The sequence below is a fragment of the Epinephelus moara genome, chromosome 19 (genome assembly GCF_006386435.1).
Source record: "Epinephelus moara isolate mb chromosome 19, YSFRI_EMoa_1.0, whole genome shotgun sequence".
Classification (NCBI taxonomy): domain Eukaryota; kingdom Metazoa; phylum Chordata; class Actinopteri; order Perciformes; family Serranidae; genus Epinephelus; species Epinephelus moara.
The window spans coordinates 24,734,695-24,753,094 of record NC_065524.1 but is presented as its reverse complement, the minus strand read 5'-3'; the positions used below and the strand labels follow the sequence as shown (position 1 = coordinate 24,753,094).

The following is an 18,400-nucleotide window of genomic DNA, read 5'->3' as shown; positions in this document are numbered from 1 at the left end:
TTTTTATTGCCAGCATTTACTTGTGCTAATACTTCCAATACTACAGTAAATATCAGATACTGTAAATCTTTTATTCAAGTAATATTCTAATAGGGGATTTTATCTTCTACCAAAGTCATTTCCTGCTAAGATATCTGTACTTTGAAACTCAAGTATGGCTCTGAGGTACTTCATCCACCACTGCATTTAGTTATGTGAAATAAGTAACCAAGTAACAAAAATGCCAACTGATCAAAATAGATATTTTACAGGTAACGGCTAAATCTGTTATTTTGTTTTGTCATTTTGTTTGTTTCCTATTTTATTTTGTTACTTATATCTCTTCTCATTTCAGATCACTTCACTTTCTGCCATTGTATTTTCAGTTTTGATTGTCTGATTAATTTCACCTGTCCCTCACTCCTCACTAGTCCTGCAGTCTGCTCACCTGTTGTCACTTCCCCAATCAGTGTCTCCCTACTTATACCTGCCCAGTTCCTTTGTTCTTTGTCAGTACGTCTTCGTTTTTGGTTTGGCGTTCTGTCACCTGCTTTCGAAACGAACCAAATTCCTCCAGCAGGATTATCATTACATTTAATATTGTAGCTGGTGGACGTGGGACTAATTCTACTTCTTTATATACTCCTGCTTATTTTGATCTGTAACAATGCATGAATACAATGTGTAAAATCTGTCATACTAATGTGGTGGAGTAAAAAGTAGCCAGCAATACTTAATAATACCCCCTAAGACATAGTAGGCTATCAGTAAGTAGCATAAAATGGGATGTACAAGTACCCAAAAAAATGTATTCAAGGACAGTACTTAAGTAAAAGTCATTAATTACACTCCATATTGTTGGATTGCTATTTCTACTCAAATAAAATCACTAAATAGTTCTTCCATCACGGTTGAGAGGGGGTGAAGTAGGGTTAAGGTGGCACAGAGTGACTAACTGGTAAAAAATGGGGATTAAATATTATGCACTTTATTCAGCAGGGGGAGCAATCACCGTCGGTTAAACTCTGACTCTCTGCTGTTCTGCCCCAAACGGGTGGTGCTGCAAACAGTGACTCATGTGTGCCATTGTTGCCACCACAAACATGCCCCTTCACTTCTTCCCCACATGCACACAATGCAAACACAAACCCATGAGCGTCATTGTTTAAATCTTGCGCTTTTCTTTCTGCTGACGCATGCACCTTTTGTCTGGGGGAACTGCACATGTGTTACTAATTGTGAAAAGTTAAACATCCACGTGAGAGGTGGTGGAAGAGGAGTGACTTATGCTGAGCCAAAGTATTTGACAGCAGCGTAACTCAAAAAAAAAAGAAACACACTGCACTAAAGTAACCCTGCTGTAAAAATGTTCCACGATCCATGTGGTTCTCTGAATGAACACACTCAAATAAAGATGCTTTGTTGCTTTATGAGGACTTGCATAACCAGCAGCGAACGGATCAGTGTGTCTCAAGTGGTCTTACATCTGCCGGCCGTGGGAGAGGCACTTTGTAATCTGGCTCTGATCTCGCTCTCTGGAAAAAAATCACACACAAACACACACAATGGACACAGGAATCCTGGTTTAATAAAAAAGTAATCCAGGACAATTCAGAGTCAGATGGTGCAGAAATAATGAAAGGAGGAAGGGAGAGAAAAAAGTAGTGAATACCTCTGCTCTCGCTCCGCCCTCTTGTGGTACCGCTGGAGCCTGGAGAGAAAACATAAACACACACAAACAGACACATCATGAGGATAAAGCTGGAATAACATTGTGTAATCAGAAAGTATATAATCCAATATAACCGCCACTCTCACTCACAATAGACTCCATAATCTTTGCGTGTAAACTCAGGAGAGGAATTAGCACTGGAACTTCCTATAAAAGGAAACACAATGGCAGCAGATTTATTAACAACACCCTCCTGCACAACAGTTTCCTCCACTTCTCAAACTTGTGTTTCAGACACTCCTGATGCCAACTTGTTTCATGACCTCACCATCGTAGCCTCCTGAGCGGCTCGTTATGATCTTTCTCTCCCGGAAACCTGGCGACAGGCCTCCTGATGAGCCAGCAGTCTGCCCCCTCCTGGCACCACCCGACGAGCTGGACCTGACCTTTGTCACGGAGCTTACGAGATAACTGCCGCCACCTCTGCCTCCTCCTCCTCCACCGCCACCTCCTCCTCCTCCAACGCCACCTCCGCTGCTTCCATACCCCTCCAGGTCTAGGAAGATCCCCCCTCCATCACCTCCTCCTGAGGAGTCTCCTCCAAGGTACACACCCGAGGAGGAGCTGTAGCTGCCGGTGTTCACACCTACAGAGGCTGGAGGGACGATGCGTAAAAGTTATTTTTGATTTATTGCAACAGGATCAGCTCTAAACAAACATGAATATCCCTGCGTCATGTGAGGCTGAACTGGACGTACTTCTACTTATTTTAATTTGGATGAGTGTTTCCATGTCATGCTACTTTATACCTCTATAAACTCCACCACATCTAAGAGGGAAAGTATGTAGCTTTTACTGCACGACATCCATGTGACAGCTGTTACTTCACTAATATTTTTCATACATAACAAAACATATGAAGAGAGTATGGTGCAATTAAACTAACCAACACTGAGTATTTCCTAATAATTTTCAAGGAATTTCCTGGAAACAAAATTTAGCAGCATTGGTTTATAAATAGTTATTGTTGTGCAGAGGGATTAACACAAGAGAACACTATTAATGACTGTAAACACTGACACAGTGAGAGTCACGTTTCTGCAAACCATGAATACAGGGTGTCTACAGATATGACCAAGTTAAAAGACTTTTTAAGACCTTTTTAAAACCACATTGTGTGAAATTTAAGACCAAACTTGCATTGGAAATATACATTATTTATATAGGCTATGTGTGTGTAAGTGTGTAAGTACTCTTTCCAAGTAAACACACTGATGTCAGTTCAAAATTAACAGCAAGGGAAAATGTCATGAGTTTAATTTAAATGTGTTTAGTGTAAATACAAAATCTCATCTCTGTCATAAATGCTATTTATTATTGTAATTCTTCAGTCTGTCCAATGATTGCAAACAGTCACTGGGTCTATCAGGCTGGAGACATTTTCACGGTAACGTGGCTGAAAGTATTTCAGACCAATCGAATCGGAATTTAAGACAATTTAAAATTTTTTAAGGCCTTACTGTATATTAAGAATACTTAATTTAAGGCACGTTAAGACTCTTTAAGGAGCTGTAGACACCCTGGGATATGTTACATTTGTACGTTCCATATGTATGATATCATTTCTAAAGTGATGTAGTATATGAGCATTGTCATCTAGAGGTGAGGGGATGGTGGGTGATGTGTCACCTGGGCAGGACACCTTCCAAGCTGCAGACTACTGTTCAAGACCAACAAACAACACCACAGGCTGTGATTTAGCAAGTTATCGCTGTGTTTCTTTCCAGTGGCTTTTTAGCCATCAAACGTGGGTGTTTTTTCATAGTTTTCCAGCGGGGATAGAACCACAAAAAGCGGCTGTTTTTTAGCGGGACATTGGAGCTTTCCATGCCCAGATAGTGCCACTGTAAGCGGGTATTTAAAGCCAAAACACGACCTATTCCTGACCATAGGCAAGTGGTTTTTGGGCCTAAACCTAACCACACATTCACCACATTTAGTGTATCCGCTGCACAATAACATACAAATGTAACATTTCCATGGCTTGCAGAAACATACAAAGCCAACTTTTTCTAGCTAACTTTACTCTCCATACATGTTGTACTTTTTGCTACCTGTTCAGCTGACCTGCTGTGCACTGACTTTAAGACTATTGTAGGTGTACCACATCAATACTGTGACCATTTTCCTTATACTTACTACTAAATTACACAGCTCTTTGCAGGACCCTTCAGATGAATTTACAGTTTCAGTTCCTCTTTAGGAAATTTCAGGAAGCTTTGGGCAGTAATGGAGGAAGTATTCACATGTTTTACTTAAGTAAAAGTAGTATTACCACACTGTAAGTAAAAGTCCTGCTTTAGTAAAAACATGTATCAAAAGTAAAACTACTCACTGCAGAAAAATAACTGTCTGTACTATTATATATTATGTCATTAGATTAATATTACTGATGCATTAATGTGTAAGCTGCATTTTACTGTTGTAGTTTGTTGAAGTGGAGCTATTTTTTTAACTGTTTTATATAGGGCTGCAGCTAATGATTATTTTTGTTATAATCATTTTCTCGACTAATTAAATGATTAATTGTTGGGTTTGTAAAACTCTTACACCTTCACATTCTTTGTTTTGTCTAATAATTGGGCAAACTAAGTAGAAATATTTATTATTGTAAGGAAAAAGCTGCAAATCCTCACATTTGACAAGCTGGAACCATTCAATGATTTCTATTTTTGCATTAAACTGATCATTAAAACATCTCTCAGTTGATTTTCTGTCAGTTGACAAACTAATTTGTGTCAGCTCTAACTGTAAACAAGTAAACTGTTGGGTAGTTTGCTCTGTAACAAAGCATCATGGTTTATAAGCTCTTCATATATGAAGTTTTTATATATTTAACTTGTAAAGTTACCAGTAAAATAAATGTAGCGCAGTAAAAAAGAGTCTGGAACTTCTTAAAAACTGCAAGTGATGTGAAATGAAATGACTACTTCTCCTTCTTTCTACTGGCCAGGGGTTAAAAATATAACATGCAGCATCTCAAAACTTATCCTAAGACGAACCCACAACTTCCCAATTTTGGACTACGAGTGGAAATTTGCTCTCACATGAGGAGAAATAAGTTCCACCGCTGTTCTGGGTTAAGACATTCTTCTCCAAGCCCAGCCCTCCAGCACCGCTGGACATATTCCTGTGATTTGATCCGCTGGTTCCCTCTAGCAACGAGGAGACACATGGCAAAACAAGGAGAAGCTGTTACTCATCGGGAACTTCCTTCAGTGCTGCTCGGCTATAATTATTGTATTATGCGTTAGGTTTATAATTAAAGCGAGCATGACTGGAAGAAAGAGACACTCACTTGGTGGTAGAGAAGTCAGTCTGGTGGTGGTGGTTACTGTTTCTGTCACAACTGTGCACATAAACAGAAAGAAAATTATTAATGGTATTATCCTGGGAGTTGTTTACAGGTGTTGAGTGTTGAGTGAGTGGCACGGTGATGAGACCTAAAATAAGATGACTTTGATTGACAGACAGGGTGACAGATTTACAGCCACTGTGAAAACTTCAGTAACACTTTCTAATAACAGCAAAAACTAATTGAGTCATTTAACAACATTCCTTAATATATCAGCTACAAGCCATTAATAAGAACAGTGTTTGGGTTGCCAGGTTGGTGCCTATCCTCCTCCAGCAGGTCAGTTGCTTCTCCTCCTCTGACCTTGAAGCACAGTCAGTTTATTAAGAACATTTACAAGTACATACTTAATGAACATATATTATTATCACTGTAAAACCCTAATTAGACTGTAAGAAACCTGCCGCCTCTTATCAATGACTCACCAAACTTAAAATACTTCTCACCAGTAGCTTAAATAAGTGATATATATATAACATAATTACTTAATGCACAGAGAATGTGAGGTGCGTCACACCGTGTGGGACAGGGACTCCATCTTGTGAGGTAAGTGCTCTGTTATCTCTATTACCAAAGTGTCTGTACTCCGTCTAAATTCTAAAAATGAGATCACAATGTCTGGGTATGTGAGTGGAGGCACTGTGTCAGGGTCTGTAATCAGTCTTGGCCTGCCAACACGTACGGATCTGTGTTGTTTATTGTGTTTAGTTTGTCCTAATACTGTTGCCTGACCACCTTAGCAGGCCAAGGTAGCAGAGCGCGTACTTCACAAGATGGCGCTTGCATCCAAAAAGATTAAGACGACGTGATGTCAGCTTCACATCTTCTACCGTAAAGTTGATTGCGTCTTAGAAACTGAGATGTTCATCAACTTTAGAAACCAGTAACAGAGATTGTCTACAACCTGGCAACCTAAAAGTTGCTCTTATTAGTGACTTTTAATAAAGCAACAGTGCTGTAAATGATTTATTACATATAAATTTATTTATAATAATATTATTTATTATTATAACCATGAGCACAGATTTTAAAAGCCGCCTCATAAGGGAGTGCCAGTGTTTCTGAATGCTGAGTGTGATCAAGTTTGTCTGTTTAGTTAGTTATTCAAATAACAAACAAATATATCTGACACGTCAGTCTTTCCTGTGTGTGTGTCACAGCTTTCATTTTGTTCCCTGAGCTTTCGGTCAGATATCCAGGCCTTCATTTGCGGACAGAGTTTGCTCCGTCATCATGGAGACGGTTTAGATATTATCATAAAACGTAATTATGAAACAAACCATTTCCATAAATGCTCCAGAACATTTCCAGCTCGTGGTTCTTCTTGCTTGGATTTCTTTTTTTGTCAAATGACCATTTTCAACAACGAGCCTCCAACCTCAGCTTGGCTTATACTCTCAGACTCTTTGTGCTGAGGACGTATTCATATTTATGTGCGTGTCTCTTTAGTCTAATAGAGGTGGTTAAACTGTGTCTGATTCATTGTATAAAGTTGGGGTAACTCTTGTCATGTTTATGATGGAGTGGGTGCAGATAATTAATGTTAATGACACCCTCTGTCCACTGGGAGGCATCTTGTTCTGCAGCTGCTGCCTGTTGGGCTTTAATGGTTATAGATAATGTAAATTCCATTTCGATTTCATGCTGCCTCCTCGCTCCCGTCCTCCTCCTCCTCCTTCCTTTTAGGGACTTCTGTTTGTTTCAGGGTCACTGCTTAAATCTAAAGGTGATCATGCTTCTGCTGCCGTTGCTCCTCGACTTTGAAGCAGCGTCCAAGAAGCCAAATCATAACAAACATACTCACTTGCTTTTTTTTCTTAAATGATTTTCCAGTTTTGCATATGTGTCCAATCCACGTCATCTTGTGTGTCTCCTCCTCTAAAGCACTTTGTAACTACTGATTTAAAAAGGTGACACATGTATAAACTTGACCAACTTTCTTCTATAAGTGACGTATCAAAGAAGAGAAGAACACGAAGGCAGCAGGGTGGCTGATTACATGTTTCTCCCAGTTAGCTTCAAACATGTAATCAGGCGTTCCTCAGCCTTCGCCATCCTCCCCTGTGTCAAAAGTCATTAGGCCGAGCTGAGCTGCCAGCTGTCCTTCTACATCCAGTTATGACTACTGGAGGAAAAACCCGAAGGATGACTTACACCCTGAGCCTTGAGAGCGAGGAGCAGAAATGGAAACCGACACCAGTGAAGGCATGCCTTGATGTTAGTGACAGTAAACCCTCAAACACACAGAGACAAAAGCATCACCCAGGAAGATAAGATGCATGAGTGTTTTGGGGGCTTTTAAACAAACTGCGCCAATCTTTCATTAAGCTTTCACATGGCATATTTTTATATCTCTTGCCACAATGAGGTCTGTGTTGTTGGTAAATACATGTTTCCATGTTGTTTGTGTGGCCTGAGACGTCTCAGATATCTCTAAAGCCCACGCTGTCTGTTTCATCTACAGCTACAAGTGTGAAATGTGTATTCTCTGGTGATTTGGGCTTTTTTGTTTACGTAGAACTTCATAAATAAATTCAGAAATCTCACCCTTTTCTCCCGACAAGCCTGCCGAGAAGTCCATCTGTCTCGTTAACTCGTCCATCCCATTTTATCTGGTGACATGATGATAAAATGGTGACCACCGTCATGCAGACACTGCGCCAGCTGATGTCAAAAGTCAGTTTATTCCTTGAACTTGTAACTGTGGTTAAATGGCATTTTAGCAAACATTCGGATGGGGAAAGGCCCAAAGTTACGCCAGGAATGATTTGGGTTAAAGACCAGGCTGCTTGTTTGTGATTGTTTACTGCATCAATTAGAAGATTCAAACCACTGAGGACAAACAAAAATGTCCTCCCAGCAGTCTCATGATCATGTTTTAAAACCACTATCTAATATTCCAGATACAGATTTCCTTTGAACATCCAAAGACATCACCTATACTGTATTCAAAAACTTTCCATACCTCTTCTGAATAGTTGAAACCACATTAAAGCTCCCAGGAGCTATAAAGCATCATCCATAGATTTCAATAGACTTTGTACCTACTTCTTTAAAGGCTAACAAAGGAACAAAAGAGGCCTGAGGATCACTGCACAGCTCTGAAAGACCATCCTCTCACCACACCCTGCCAGCCAAGGACATTTAACAACATGTGCTTCCCTTACTGCACATTTTATATCATATTCAGAGAGTAAAAACCATTAACACTCTCAAAATAGGCTTTTCTTTCTGTTTCCTTGCAGCCTGAGTCACTGAAACAGCAATTTCTAGCCTGTAGAGTGCAAAATGAATTAAAGTTTTTAGCTTCCTCCAGCTTTGAGACATGTAAAATATTAGTGGAAGTCAATAACACCTACATTTCTCCACACATCTACAACTTCTTTTCATCAGAGCTCTCACAGACTTACTGCTTGAAACTGATCTGAACAGCAAATATAAAAGGCTTATGTCACATCAAGCTGGTGCTCCAGCTCGTCAGGTTCTGGAATATATTTAGAGGGATGCAAATAGCCCAGTAAAAATACATGTAAAACTATCCTGAGATCACTATAACAGACTAATTCTATAGATAACACCGGAAGAAAACTGATCCCAAAACCCCCTGCTGAGCTTCACAGACTAGATCAAAAGTACTTGTAGTTTTTTGTGGGGAATATAAAGAAGTTTGTGCAATTTCATCCAACAAATTCTGTAGCTGTGAAGTTAAAGAAAAGAGCTCGACAGCCCATCACCAAAATCCCACAGCGCAGTTGTTAGTGCAGAAAGATGCAACAGCCAGGTGGGAAGCACCATCCACCATACACAAGTTTTTATATACAGAAGAAGTCTCATTCAGGTTATGAAATCCATACCTTCAGCCAGCTCTAGTGAGAATTAAATCCCGAGTGCTCTCAGGATGGACCGACTGCGACCGTCCACAGGAGGGATAATGTGTTTATGTGGAGTTGACGCGCCGTGGTGGGATGTTCTTAAAGTCCTCGGTCCTTTTGTGCCTTTTCGCTCAACTTTCCCAGGCAAGTCAAAACACAGATTTGGGCACCGGTCCCAGCCGCGCCCATCAGCGCTGGAGCTTGGCAGGCAGGTGTAGTAGACGGCACGAAAAGCTGGGTTTTTAAAAAAGAAAAAAAAAAAACACCGCCTGAGGGAACCAATTAAGTTGTCAGACTCACCTCTGCAGAGACAGATAGTCGACTGTAAAAAGAAAAAGTGGTGAACTCCTCCTGCTCCTGCTCCTGCTNAAAGCTGGGTTTTTAAAAAAGAAAAAAAAAACACCGCCTGAGGGAACCAATTAAGTTGTCAGACTCACCTCTGCTGAGACAGATAGTCGACTGTAAAAAGAAAAAGTGGTGAACTCCTCCTGCTCCTGCTCCTGCTGCTGCTGCTTTAGTCACCACTTTTCCAAACTGGCAAAGTTTTGGGAGGAGGTGCAGAGGAGTGATTTGGGGATTTGGGGGGTGGGTGGGATTTTTTTGTCTTTCTGTTTTTTTCTTTTTATAGATTGCAGGCAACCATCTCAGGGTCTGCTGATCTATTGTATGCAGCATATCCATCCTGCTGCAGCTGGAGCACATCTGGTGCACACATTAGAAGTGGAAAGAGTCTATATGGTTGCAGACACTGTTTTGCCACATTAATTTTTGGTGCAAAAGCAACATGCATGACTTAGCCGACTTCCAGGTCTTTGCACAAAGGGCTGATCAGCATGTTGGTGCAGCTGTTTGAGGATCAGCTTTCCTGCTTTGCTACAACTTAACTGAGGACTCCCACAGGAGAGTGGAAGAGCTGTTTTTAACTCCCCACGATCATAATAAAGAGTTCCCCATCCATTCATTTGCATTTGTGCAATTTTGAGCCAAATTGGATGCTTTATTCCTCCACTGGCAGCCACAAGCGCCACTAGGATCCTTCACCCACCACACCCTGTGTAGACATCCACCCACCCTCATGACTCACAGCGAGCATGACTCCAATCTGCTCAAAAATGATGGAAAACAAATGGCCCCAAGGACAGTGTAGCAGAGGAGGAGCTGCTCCGCTCACATTTATGTGCAAGCTTGAATAATGCCAGATCTAACGGAAAGGGGCTGGTTTAAAACAACAGATTCCAGGATGGTGAAGAAAAAAAGGGAGTCGACGGGCTTGTGCAGCCCTTTGTGCTGAAACACACTCATGTCTGTGTTGAGGATCACAGCTCTCCCACACAAAGGCTCATCGGTTCTCTGGAACAAGGGGCAAACAGTTTAGGAGGTGCCCAAATTAGGTTCACAGAGAGTGTGTTACATAGCAAAGAACTTAATCACTGGAGGTTTATCAAGATAATGTGACATGTACACATTAATGATTCACTGTGAAAGTGAATCTCTTGACAGCAGGGTGTTGTAAGGAAACCACCAGTTGTCCTCAGGTAAACCAGAAAACATCACTCACAGCACTTCATTACAAGAACTGATGGAATAGATATTGTTTTCTTCATGGCTGTGGGTAATGATGAATCTACGTAGCTGAAACCTCCTCTGGGCACAGTTCCTGTGCACTGTAAAAGATAATATAGGAAAACTCAGCACACTGTCTCCACAGGTATTTTGGATGTTTGAAGGGACAAAGCTGAGGCTCATCCTTTAAAAGATGTCACGCTTTGTTACGTTAAGCTGGTAAACGTCTCTGGTAAAAGCTCTCCTCAGAGAGAAGGAGCAGCAGATGATAAATTCCAGGAGGGCACTCGCTGTGTGTGGTCTCACCAAGCAGAGGCAGCGGGAGACCTCGCTGGGTTTTATCTGGATTTATTTACCTGGATACTTGCAGTGTTGAGTAATAAATTACATGACAACTGTAACTGTAATCAGTCACAGTTACTGAGAAAAAATATGTAATCAAACTTTAGTTATAATCAAAATGTTGGAGGTCACAAAGGAGGTATATCTGAATGTATTTGAATGTATGTTTTTGGTAAAAAGTTCATGTCCACCCTCGTTTGGTGTGCATTTTTAATTTCTACCAGCTGTTTGGGATCAGTAGGACCTGATGAGTATGAAAACTAAACATTGTCAAAAATAATAAAGTCCCAGTATCCTCAAACGAAACGATAATAACGTCCCAATGTCTTCAAGTCCCAATGTCATCAAACTAGACGATAATAAAGTCCCAATGTCTTCAAGTCCCAATGTCTTCAAACTAGACGATAATAAAGTCCCAATGTCTTCAAGTCCCAATGTCCTCAAACGAGACGATAATAAAGTCTCAATGTCCTCAAACGAGACAATAACGTCCCAATGTCTTCAAGTTCCAGTGTCCTTAAACGAGAAAATAATAACGCCCCAATGTCTACAAATAAGACAATAAAAAATTCCCAATGTCATCAAACTAGACGATAATAAAGTCCCAATGTCCTCAAACGAGACGATCATAAAGTCCCAATGTCTTCAAGTCCCAATGTCATCAAACTAGACGATAATAAAGTCCCAATGTCCTCAAGTCCCAATATCCTCAGGTTCCAGTGTCCTTAAACAATACAATAATAACGTCCCAATGTCTTCAAATAAGGCAATTAAAAATTCCCAATGTCCTCAAACGAGAAGATAATAACGTCCCAGTGTCTTCAAGTCCCAATGTCATCAAACGAGACGATAATAAAGTCCCAGTGTCTTCAAGTCCCAATGTCCTCAAACTGGACGATAATAACGTCCCAATGTCTTCAAGTCCCAATGTCCTCAAATGAGATGATAATAAAGTCCCAGTGTCCTCAAATGAGACAATAACGTCCCAATGCCTTCAAGTCCCAATGTCATCAAATGAGACGATAATAAAGTCCCAATGTCTTCAAGTCCCAATGTCCTCAAACGAGACGATAATAAAGCCCCAATGTCCTCAGATGAGACAATAATAACGTCCCAATGTCTTCAAGTCCCAATGTCATCAAACTAGACGATAATAAAGTCCCAATGTCTTCAAGTCCCAATGTCCTCAAACTAGACGATAATAAAGTCCCAATGTCCTCAAGTCCCAATATCCTCAAGTTCCAGTGTCCTTAAACGACACAATAATGCCCCAATGTCTTCAAATAAGACAATAAAAAATTCCCAGTGTCCTCAAACGAGACAATAATAAAGTCCCAATGTCCTCAAACGAGATGATAATAAAGTTCCAGTGTCCTTAAACAAGACAATAATAACGCCCCAATGTCCTCAAGTCCCAATGTCTTCAAATGAGACAATAATAAAGTCCCAATGTCCTCAAACGAGATGAGAATAAAGTTCCAGTGTCCTTAAATGAGACGATAATAAAGTTCGGATGTCCTTAAACGAGACAATAATAACGCCCCAATGTCCTTCAAATAAGACAATAAAAAAGTCCCAATGTCCTCAAACGAGACGATAATAACGTCCCAATGTCCTTCAATGAGCTGATGATAACTTCCCAGCGTCTTCAGACAAGTACTTTCTAATTAACAGTGTCTTAGCTTGTTATTGTTGCGAAAATTGGTCAATTATTTTGTCATATCAAAACTACAAAAATACGCCATTAATCATATAAAAACAAGTTCCAACCATTAAATGTGATCAGGTTTTGGACCTTGTCCACTTTTGTGTCGGGATCGGCTGCAGACTGACTTGGCAGAGATGGCTGCCATCTTGTTTTTACATGGATTAGTATGTGGTCTTACTGCCAATAGATGGGACGAAAAAGGGACAAGGACAAGAGGTCTAAGTTGAGCAGAATGAAGTATAAGGTCCAGTAAACCTAAATGTGATGTCCTCATATGAGGACACAGAGTCTCAGCACGATATGTAGAATATAATACAGAGTCTGTTGCCTTGCATTTTTTATGCGGTGGCTGCTTCTTTTGGCAGAGCCTGTTTTTAGACATTTTTCAGTTTTATTGCCAGTTTAAAACATTTTTTAGATAAGTAATCAAACAGTAATCAAATTACTTAAAATAGTTACAATACTTATTACATTTTCAACAGGGTAGCTAATAATGTGTAGCCTATAACATTTTGAAAAGTAACCCTCCCAGCACTGTGTTCTTGAGTCAGAGACAGTGATACAGTTTTTTGGAGAGGACATCATTTATTTTTTACTTTGTTTCAGTTGATTTTGTTATTTTTTGAAAGACTCTTACTTTTAATAGTCAAAGAAAAACTAAACTTGAGCTGAAACAATTAAATGAGAAATAATCAACAACTGCTTTGATAATTGACTAATTGTTAAAAGGGAACTATTCCCATTTTCAAAATTTGCACGTTATTCCTATGGTCAAAGACTGTCCAAAAACACAAGTTAACTTCCTCATAAATCTAAAAACTAAAGTGCTAAAACTGAAAGGTATGATGTCATAGGGTGTAACGTCTGAAGTTATTCCATAGACAATGAATCAGGGAGGATATTTTAGATGATAGTGAGAGCACCAAGGAGAATGTTTTGAGTGTATGGGTACATTTTCTGTTTCAGAACTAAGAACACCACAGTAGAATAAAGCTAATTTGGAGACAACAACCGTGGGTGCACAAAATCACACTCCCATTCAATGTCAATAGTGCAGCTCCAGACTTTATATCCAATGACAGTGGTTCCCAACTGGTGGGCCAAGGTCCAAAAGTGGATCCTGGGTCCATTCTGAATTGTTTGTAAAAAAGTTCAGTGAATCTCTGGCACAGAGCTTTTATTCTAAAGTACCGCTCCCTGCTGTAGAGTGAGTGACAAACAGACAGCTATTTAACAGAGACAGGAAACCAGCTCAACGACACGGCCAAGTGCAAGTGTGACACTGAGTATATTTGACTGTGTGGACCTTGAACTAATGACTAAGGAGAAATCTGGGCCCCATGGCTGGACCAGTTGGGAACCACTGTGCTATGACATCATAAGTTTACGACTACCTTCTCTGGTTTCTGGCGTTGAGAGAGAGTAGCTCATGTCCACAAATGTTGATCGAACTTTCCTAGAACATGGAAATAACATTTTGGAAATCTTAATTTAGGTGGTGGTCTCCTTTAAAGTAATTTCTCAAGGTAGAGCACCAGTCAGCTTCGAAATTTGGAGGGTTTGCTGCTTTTATTTTAATCCATAGACTAATAATAAAGGTATTTTTTAATCAGGGAACATTAGGGATATACTCATAATGAAACTAGCACTAATATGATCGGACTGAGAGCATAACAGGCACAGAGAGAAGCACTATGTGGCAGTGTACAGAATGTAACGTCCAAAATGGAAAGACTGTTATTTCTGAAAGGAACGCAACTTTTGATTTATGGTTAACACACAGTATTTTATAATTACCCCACTCTTTGACCTCAGCAGAAAAATCCTTCAGGGGGATATTTCGAAATCATCCAAACCAGCACAGCAATCAGCAGGCTATGGGTCAAACTGCCATTTCAAAAGCACTTTATAATAGTTATAGTTCTTCTTCACAGACGGCATTCTGACATGTCACAGTAGGGGAAGCACAGGTGTAAAAATAAAGTCTCAGAGCAGCTAAAATTCCTGTTAGCTGCTCTGGTGTCAGGGTCCTGGTGCTGCGCATGCTGGTTCAATGTCACAGTCATGATTTACTGGAGCACTTGAATAAAACACAGCCATTGTTAGTGCACTTTATAGCACCTGTGCTGACAACTCAAAATGTCCACTGTGAAAAAGACCCAAAGGTTTACTGCATGTCTGCTGCTTTAGCTATTAGATACTTTACACATTTGTAATAAGTTGGCACCACTGAGAGACAATATCAACTACAAGTTCCTGTATCATTAGGTAATTTTGTGGCTGTGTCTTGTCGAGGGAATCTGGTGTGTTTGACAATCCTCTTCACAATACACTCCTCAGCTACAGGACAGGACTATATTAGGTGTTAACAGAGCAACAATGTCCTACTGCTGACTCATATGTGCTTCTTGAGAAGATTTATTCGCCTGCACAAACATAACATGTGGCCTTATTTATGAGTGCTCAGCACACACACCTGCTTTGATGACAGAGCTGCCGTTCTCAGTCAAATCTCACATAGACTCCAGATTCTTACAAACCCACACCTTCGCTACAGTCACAGAGCCGAGGAGCAAACACAATATTTCATGTCAACTGCTCAAACGTTAAAAAGCACAGAAAACAGTCTCCTGACTCACACACACATAGTAATTATCTCCAACCCCCAGCCTTGCAAGATTCATCAACATAAAATGTTAAAAATCCCCATTCCCTCAGGTGTGTTATAACAGACTGCCAAGTACTGAAGCTCAAGTCTAGGCAGGAGCAGGTTTTAATTCACACCTTTTTCCTCTCGGCTACAGAAAAACACAATTAAAAATAACGTAGGATATCTGGACGAGTCTCAAAACAGTCTTCAGCAAACGATGAATACATCTGCCTGCAGGAGTTTAAAATAAATCCTTTAATAGAGATGAATCGACGGATGAGAAGGGCTGAATCACAGCATGAGTCGACCCTAGCAACAGGCAGCACCAAGTAACACTGCCTCAACAATGAAACTGCCCAGAAGCCACAATCATTGCTACTGTTACATCCTTTGAGCAGTTTGAGAAAAAGTGTTTCATTTTAATCTCACTAAAGCAATCCCTTCTGTCCTAAAATCATTATTTTCAGTTGCTTTATTATTACTGTTGCTATATTGTACTCTGTTGTATTGTACTAAGCAACTGCCCTGTATCAATAGTAGGTAAAAGTAGAAGTTCAACCGTGTAGAAATATTCTTTTACAAGTCAAAGTCCTGTGCTCAAATTATATCTTAAGTAAAAGTACAAACATATTAGCATCATATTATACTTAAAGTGCCAAAAGTTAAAAAAAAAAAAAAAAAGGCTACTAATTATACAAAATGGCAGATTTCATAATTATATATATTATGTTATATGATTATAATTAGTGGTGCACTGATGTGTTCATCACTTTATTGTTGCTGCTGGAAAAGGTGGAGCTTGTTTTAAGTACTTTATATTCTTCTGGCTTATCCCACAACAATAATACATCATAACTTATCAGTTTATCTATATTTTGCATTAATAATCTAAATCTGCAAAGTAACTTAAGTTGTCAAACAACTGTAGTGGAGTAAAAAGTAGAAGTATTTGTCACCAAAATGTAGTGGGGTAGAAGTAGAAAGTATCATAAAATGGAAATACTTAAGTTAAGTTCAAGTATATCAAAAGTGTACTTACATTCCACTATGTGGGCTATCTGTAGTTTCAAATAAATAAATACAGTTCAGTTTTGTTGCATCACAAGTACCACTTAAGTGATTATATATGTATAATTTTACCAAAACAAGAGCAGAGAAATGATGGAGCCTTTTGAGTGTGATTAAATCTGTGGAATAAAGTGGAAATATTGATTTTTAAAGTTGTGATTTATGATGGAACATATTTAGCTGACAACAACTGTAGTGGAGTAAGAAGCAGAAATATTTGCCCCCAAAATGTAGTTGGGTAGAAGAAAGTAGAAAGTAGCATAAAATGGAAATACTTAAGGACAGTGCAAGTACGTAAAGTGTACATAAGTACAGTAAATTACATTCCACACTGCTTGTGGGCTATCTGTAGTTTAAAATAAATAATTCAGTTCAGTTTTGTTGCATCACAAGTGGCACTTAAGTTATTATATATGTATAATTTTACCAAAACCAGAACAGACAGATGACTCAGCCTTTTGGATGTGATTGTGGAATAAAGTCGAAATATTGAGTTTAAAGTTGTGGTTTATGCTGAAACATATTTAGCTGACAACAACTGCAGTGGAGGGAAAAGTAGAAATACTTGCCACCAAAATGTAGTAGGGTAGAAGTAAGAAGAAAGTAGCAGTAAATTGAAATACTTAAGTAAAGTGCAACACGTCAAGTGTTTTTAAGTAGGCTACAGTAATCACATTTATTTCCACTCCTCCACTGCTTGTGGGCTGTGTAGTTTAAAATACAGAAATGAAGTTCACTTTTGTTCCATCAAAAGTTATTTTGTATGCATAATTTTACCAAAACAAGAGGAGAGAGCCTTTTGGATGTGATTAAATTTGCTGAATAAAGTCGTTTTAAAGCTGTGGTTTGTGCTGAAACATGTTTAGCTGGCAACAACTACAGCTCCCAAGATTCTCTTCGACAACGCGTCATCACATTCTGTCCAATCACTGACTTTGGAGGTTTGCTTGAGTCTCAAAAATAAGGAAAACAGAAGTATCTCACACCGCGTTCAGTTTTGTATCTTAGTCCGAGTTTTTTGAAAAACCTGTTAGTTGTTGATTGCATATTACGAAAGTGCTTATTAGTACGTGTGTTTGAGTGTTGGTGTTAGTTTTGTTTTTACGTGTTTGTCGATGAGAAGCTATGTGACTAGCTAAAAGTCGTTAAGCTAACTGTATCCCGAAGGTGAGCGTTTCTACTGTTACAGTAAAGTTCAGATGAGTAAGTGTCACCGATGGAAATCACCCCTAAAGCTGCCAAATTAAAGTCTGTGTACTCATCACCGTGTGATTCAGTGGAGTCAAGCCCCTGTGAATACAAAGAGGAAAAGGTAGGTTCAGCTGCAGTTTGTTTGCATGTTAACGTTGTTAGTCAGGTAAAGTTAGCTGGTTAATGTCACGTCAGAGTTATTACACCTTATGTCAGAACTGCTCTCTGTGCCCTGTCATTCATTCACTGTCACTTCCGCAGCATCATCAGAAGCTGAGCTCCTCGCTGAAGGAGAGGCTGAAGAGAACAAGGCGCTCCTTCACCTCGCCCTTCTCTGTGGCCAAACGCCTTTGTGTTGATGATGAGGAGTATGATGGCCGACAAGTTTCAGCAGATTCCCGGGACATGGTTAATAACCCTCCACTGATCGTGCCCAGTGTTGATGTAAACAGAAATGAAGAGACATCAGGGAGTGAGAAGTTTTCTGGAGCCAGTCCCAAACCAACACATCCTCCTTCCAAAGGCTTTAAACAACAACGAGACCAGCTGAGGAAGGAGGTTAAAGACAAGGCGGAGACTCTGCGCAGACTCAAGATGGTGAAAATGTACAGAAGCAAGGTGATCAGCTACATTTCACATAAACATTTTGATTTATTTTGAGTTAAAGTGGTCATTTGATATCACACATCCCCTGTTTCTCTCCCCAGAATGACTTAACGCAGCTCCAAACCCTGATTAACAAATGGAGGAGTTGTGCTCAGGCTGCACTGTATGAGCTCCAGTCAGACGTCCCTGTAGACGGACGAAAGGCCAGCCTGTCGGAACTGATTGACCTCTTTGGTTTGGATGATGGCATCCTGCATTTTGACCGCACAGAAGAGGACTTCACTACCTAATAAACGTGCTTTAACACACATTATTTGTGTCATCAGTATACAAA

The 18,400-nt window shown here is 39.8% G+C and overlaps 2 protein-coding genes across 4 annotated transcripts in view; one reads left to right on the top strand and one right to left on the bottom strand.

Moving 5' to 3' along the window:
- Positions 1 to 9,443, bottom strand: part of col17a1b (collagen, type XVII, alpha 1b) — a 30,096-nt gene extending 20,653 nt beyond the window's left edge. Inside the window, exons 1-9 of one of the 3 annotated variants that reach the window (XM_050070398.1) lie at positions 9,376 to 9,443; positions 8,921 to 9,238; positions 7,614 to 7,678; positions 5,010 to 5,060; positions 4,759 to 4,866; positions 1,980 to 2,306; positions 1,802 to 1,858; positions 1,652 to 1,690; positions 1,464 to 1,514 (exon numbers count right to left, since the gene is read on the bottom strand). In XM_050070398.1, coding sequence (XP_049926355.1) covers positions 1,464 to 1,514; positions 1,652 to 1,690; positions 1,802 to 1,858; positions 1,980 to 2,306; positions 4,759 to 4,866; positions 5,010 to 5,060; positions 7,614 to 7,668 — 688 coding nt within the window. In that variant the 5' untranslated portion in view covers positions 7,669 to 7,678; positions 8,921 to 9,238; positions 9,376 to 9,443. Of the gene's footprint in view, positions 1 to 1,463; positions 1,515 to 1,651; positions 1,691 to 1,801; positions 1,859 to 1,979; positions 2,307 to 4,758; positions 4,867 to 5,009; positions 5,061 to 7,613; positions 7,679 to 8,920; positions 9,301 to 9,375 lie in introns of those variants that run through there. The other 2 variants (XM_050070397.1, XM_050070399.1) reach the window with 2 other exon arrangements.
- Positions 9,444 to 17,195: 7,752 nt separating this feature from the next.
- Positions 17,196 to 18,368, top strand: sfr1 (SWI5-dependent homologous recombination repair protein 1). Its single transcript, XM_050071835.1, has 3 exons — positions 17,196 to 17,581; positions 17,722 to 18,078; positions 18,168 to 18,368. The coding sequence occupies exons 1-3, from the start codon at positions 17,486 to 17,488 to the stop codon at positions 18,354 to 18,356; spliced, it is 642 nt and encodes a 213-aa protein (XP_049927792.1). The 5' UTR covers positions 17,196 to 17,485; the 3' UTR covers positions 18,357 to 18,368.
- The last annotated feature ends 32 nt before the right edge of the window (positions 18,369 to 18,400 follow it).

Coding starts and splice junctions, on each gene's coding strand:
- sfr1 (XM_050071835.1), top strand. CDS start 17,486: ATGGAAATCACCCCTAAAGCTGCCAAATTAAAGTCTGTGTACTCATCA. Junction 17,582..17,721: donor GTGAATACAAAGAGGAAAAG/GTAGGTTCAGCT, acceptor TCACTTCCGCAG/CATCATCAGAAGCTGAGCTC. Junction 18,079..18,167: donor TGAAAATGTACAGAAGCAAG/GTGATCAGCTAC, acceptor TTCTCTCCCCAG/AATGACTTAACGCAGCTCCA.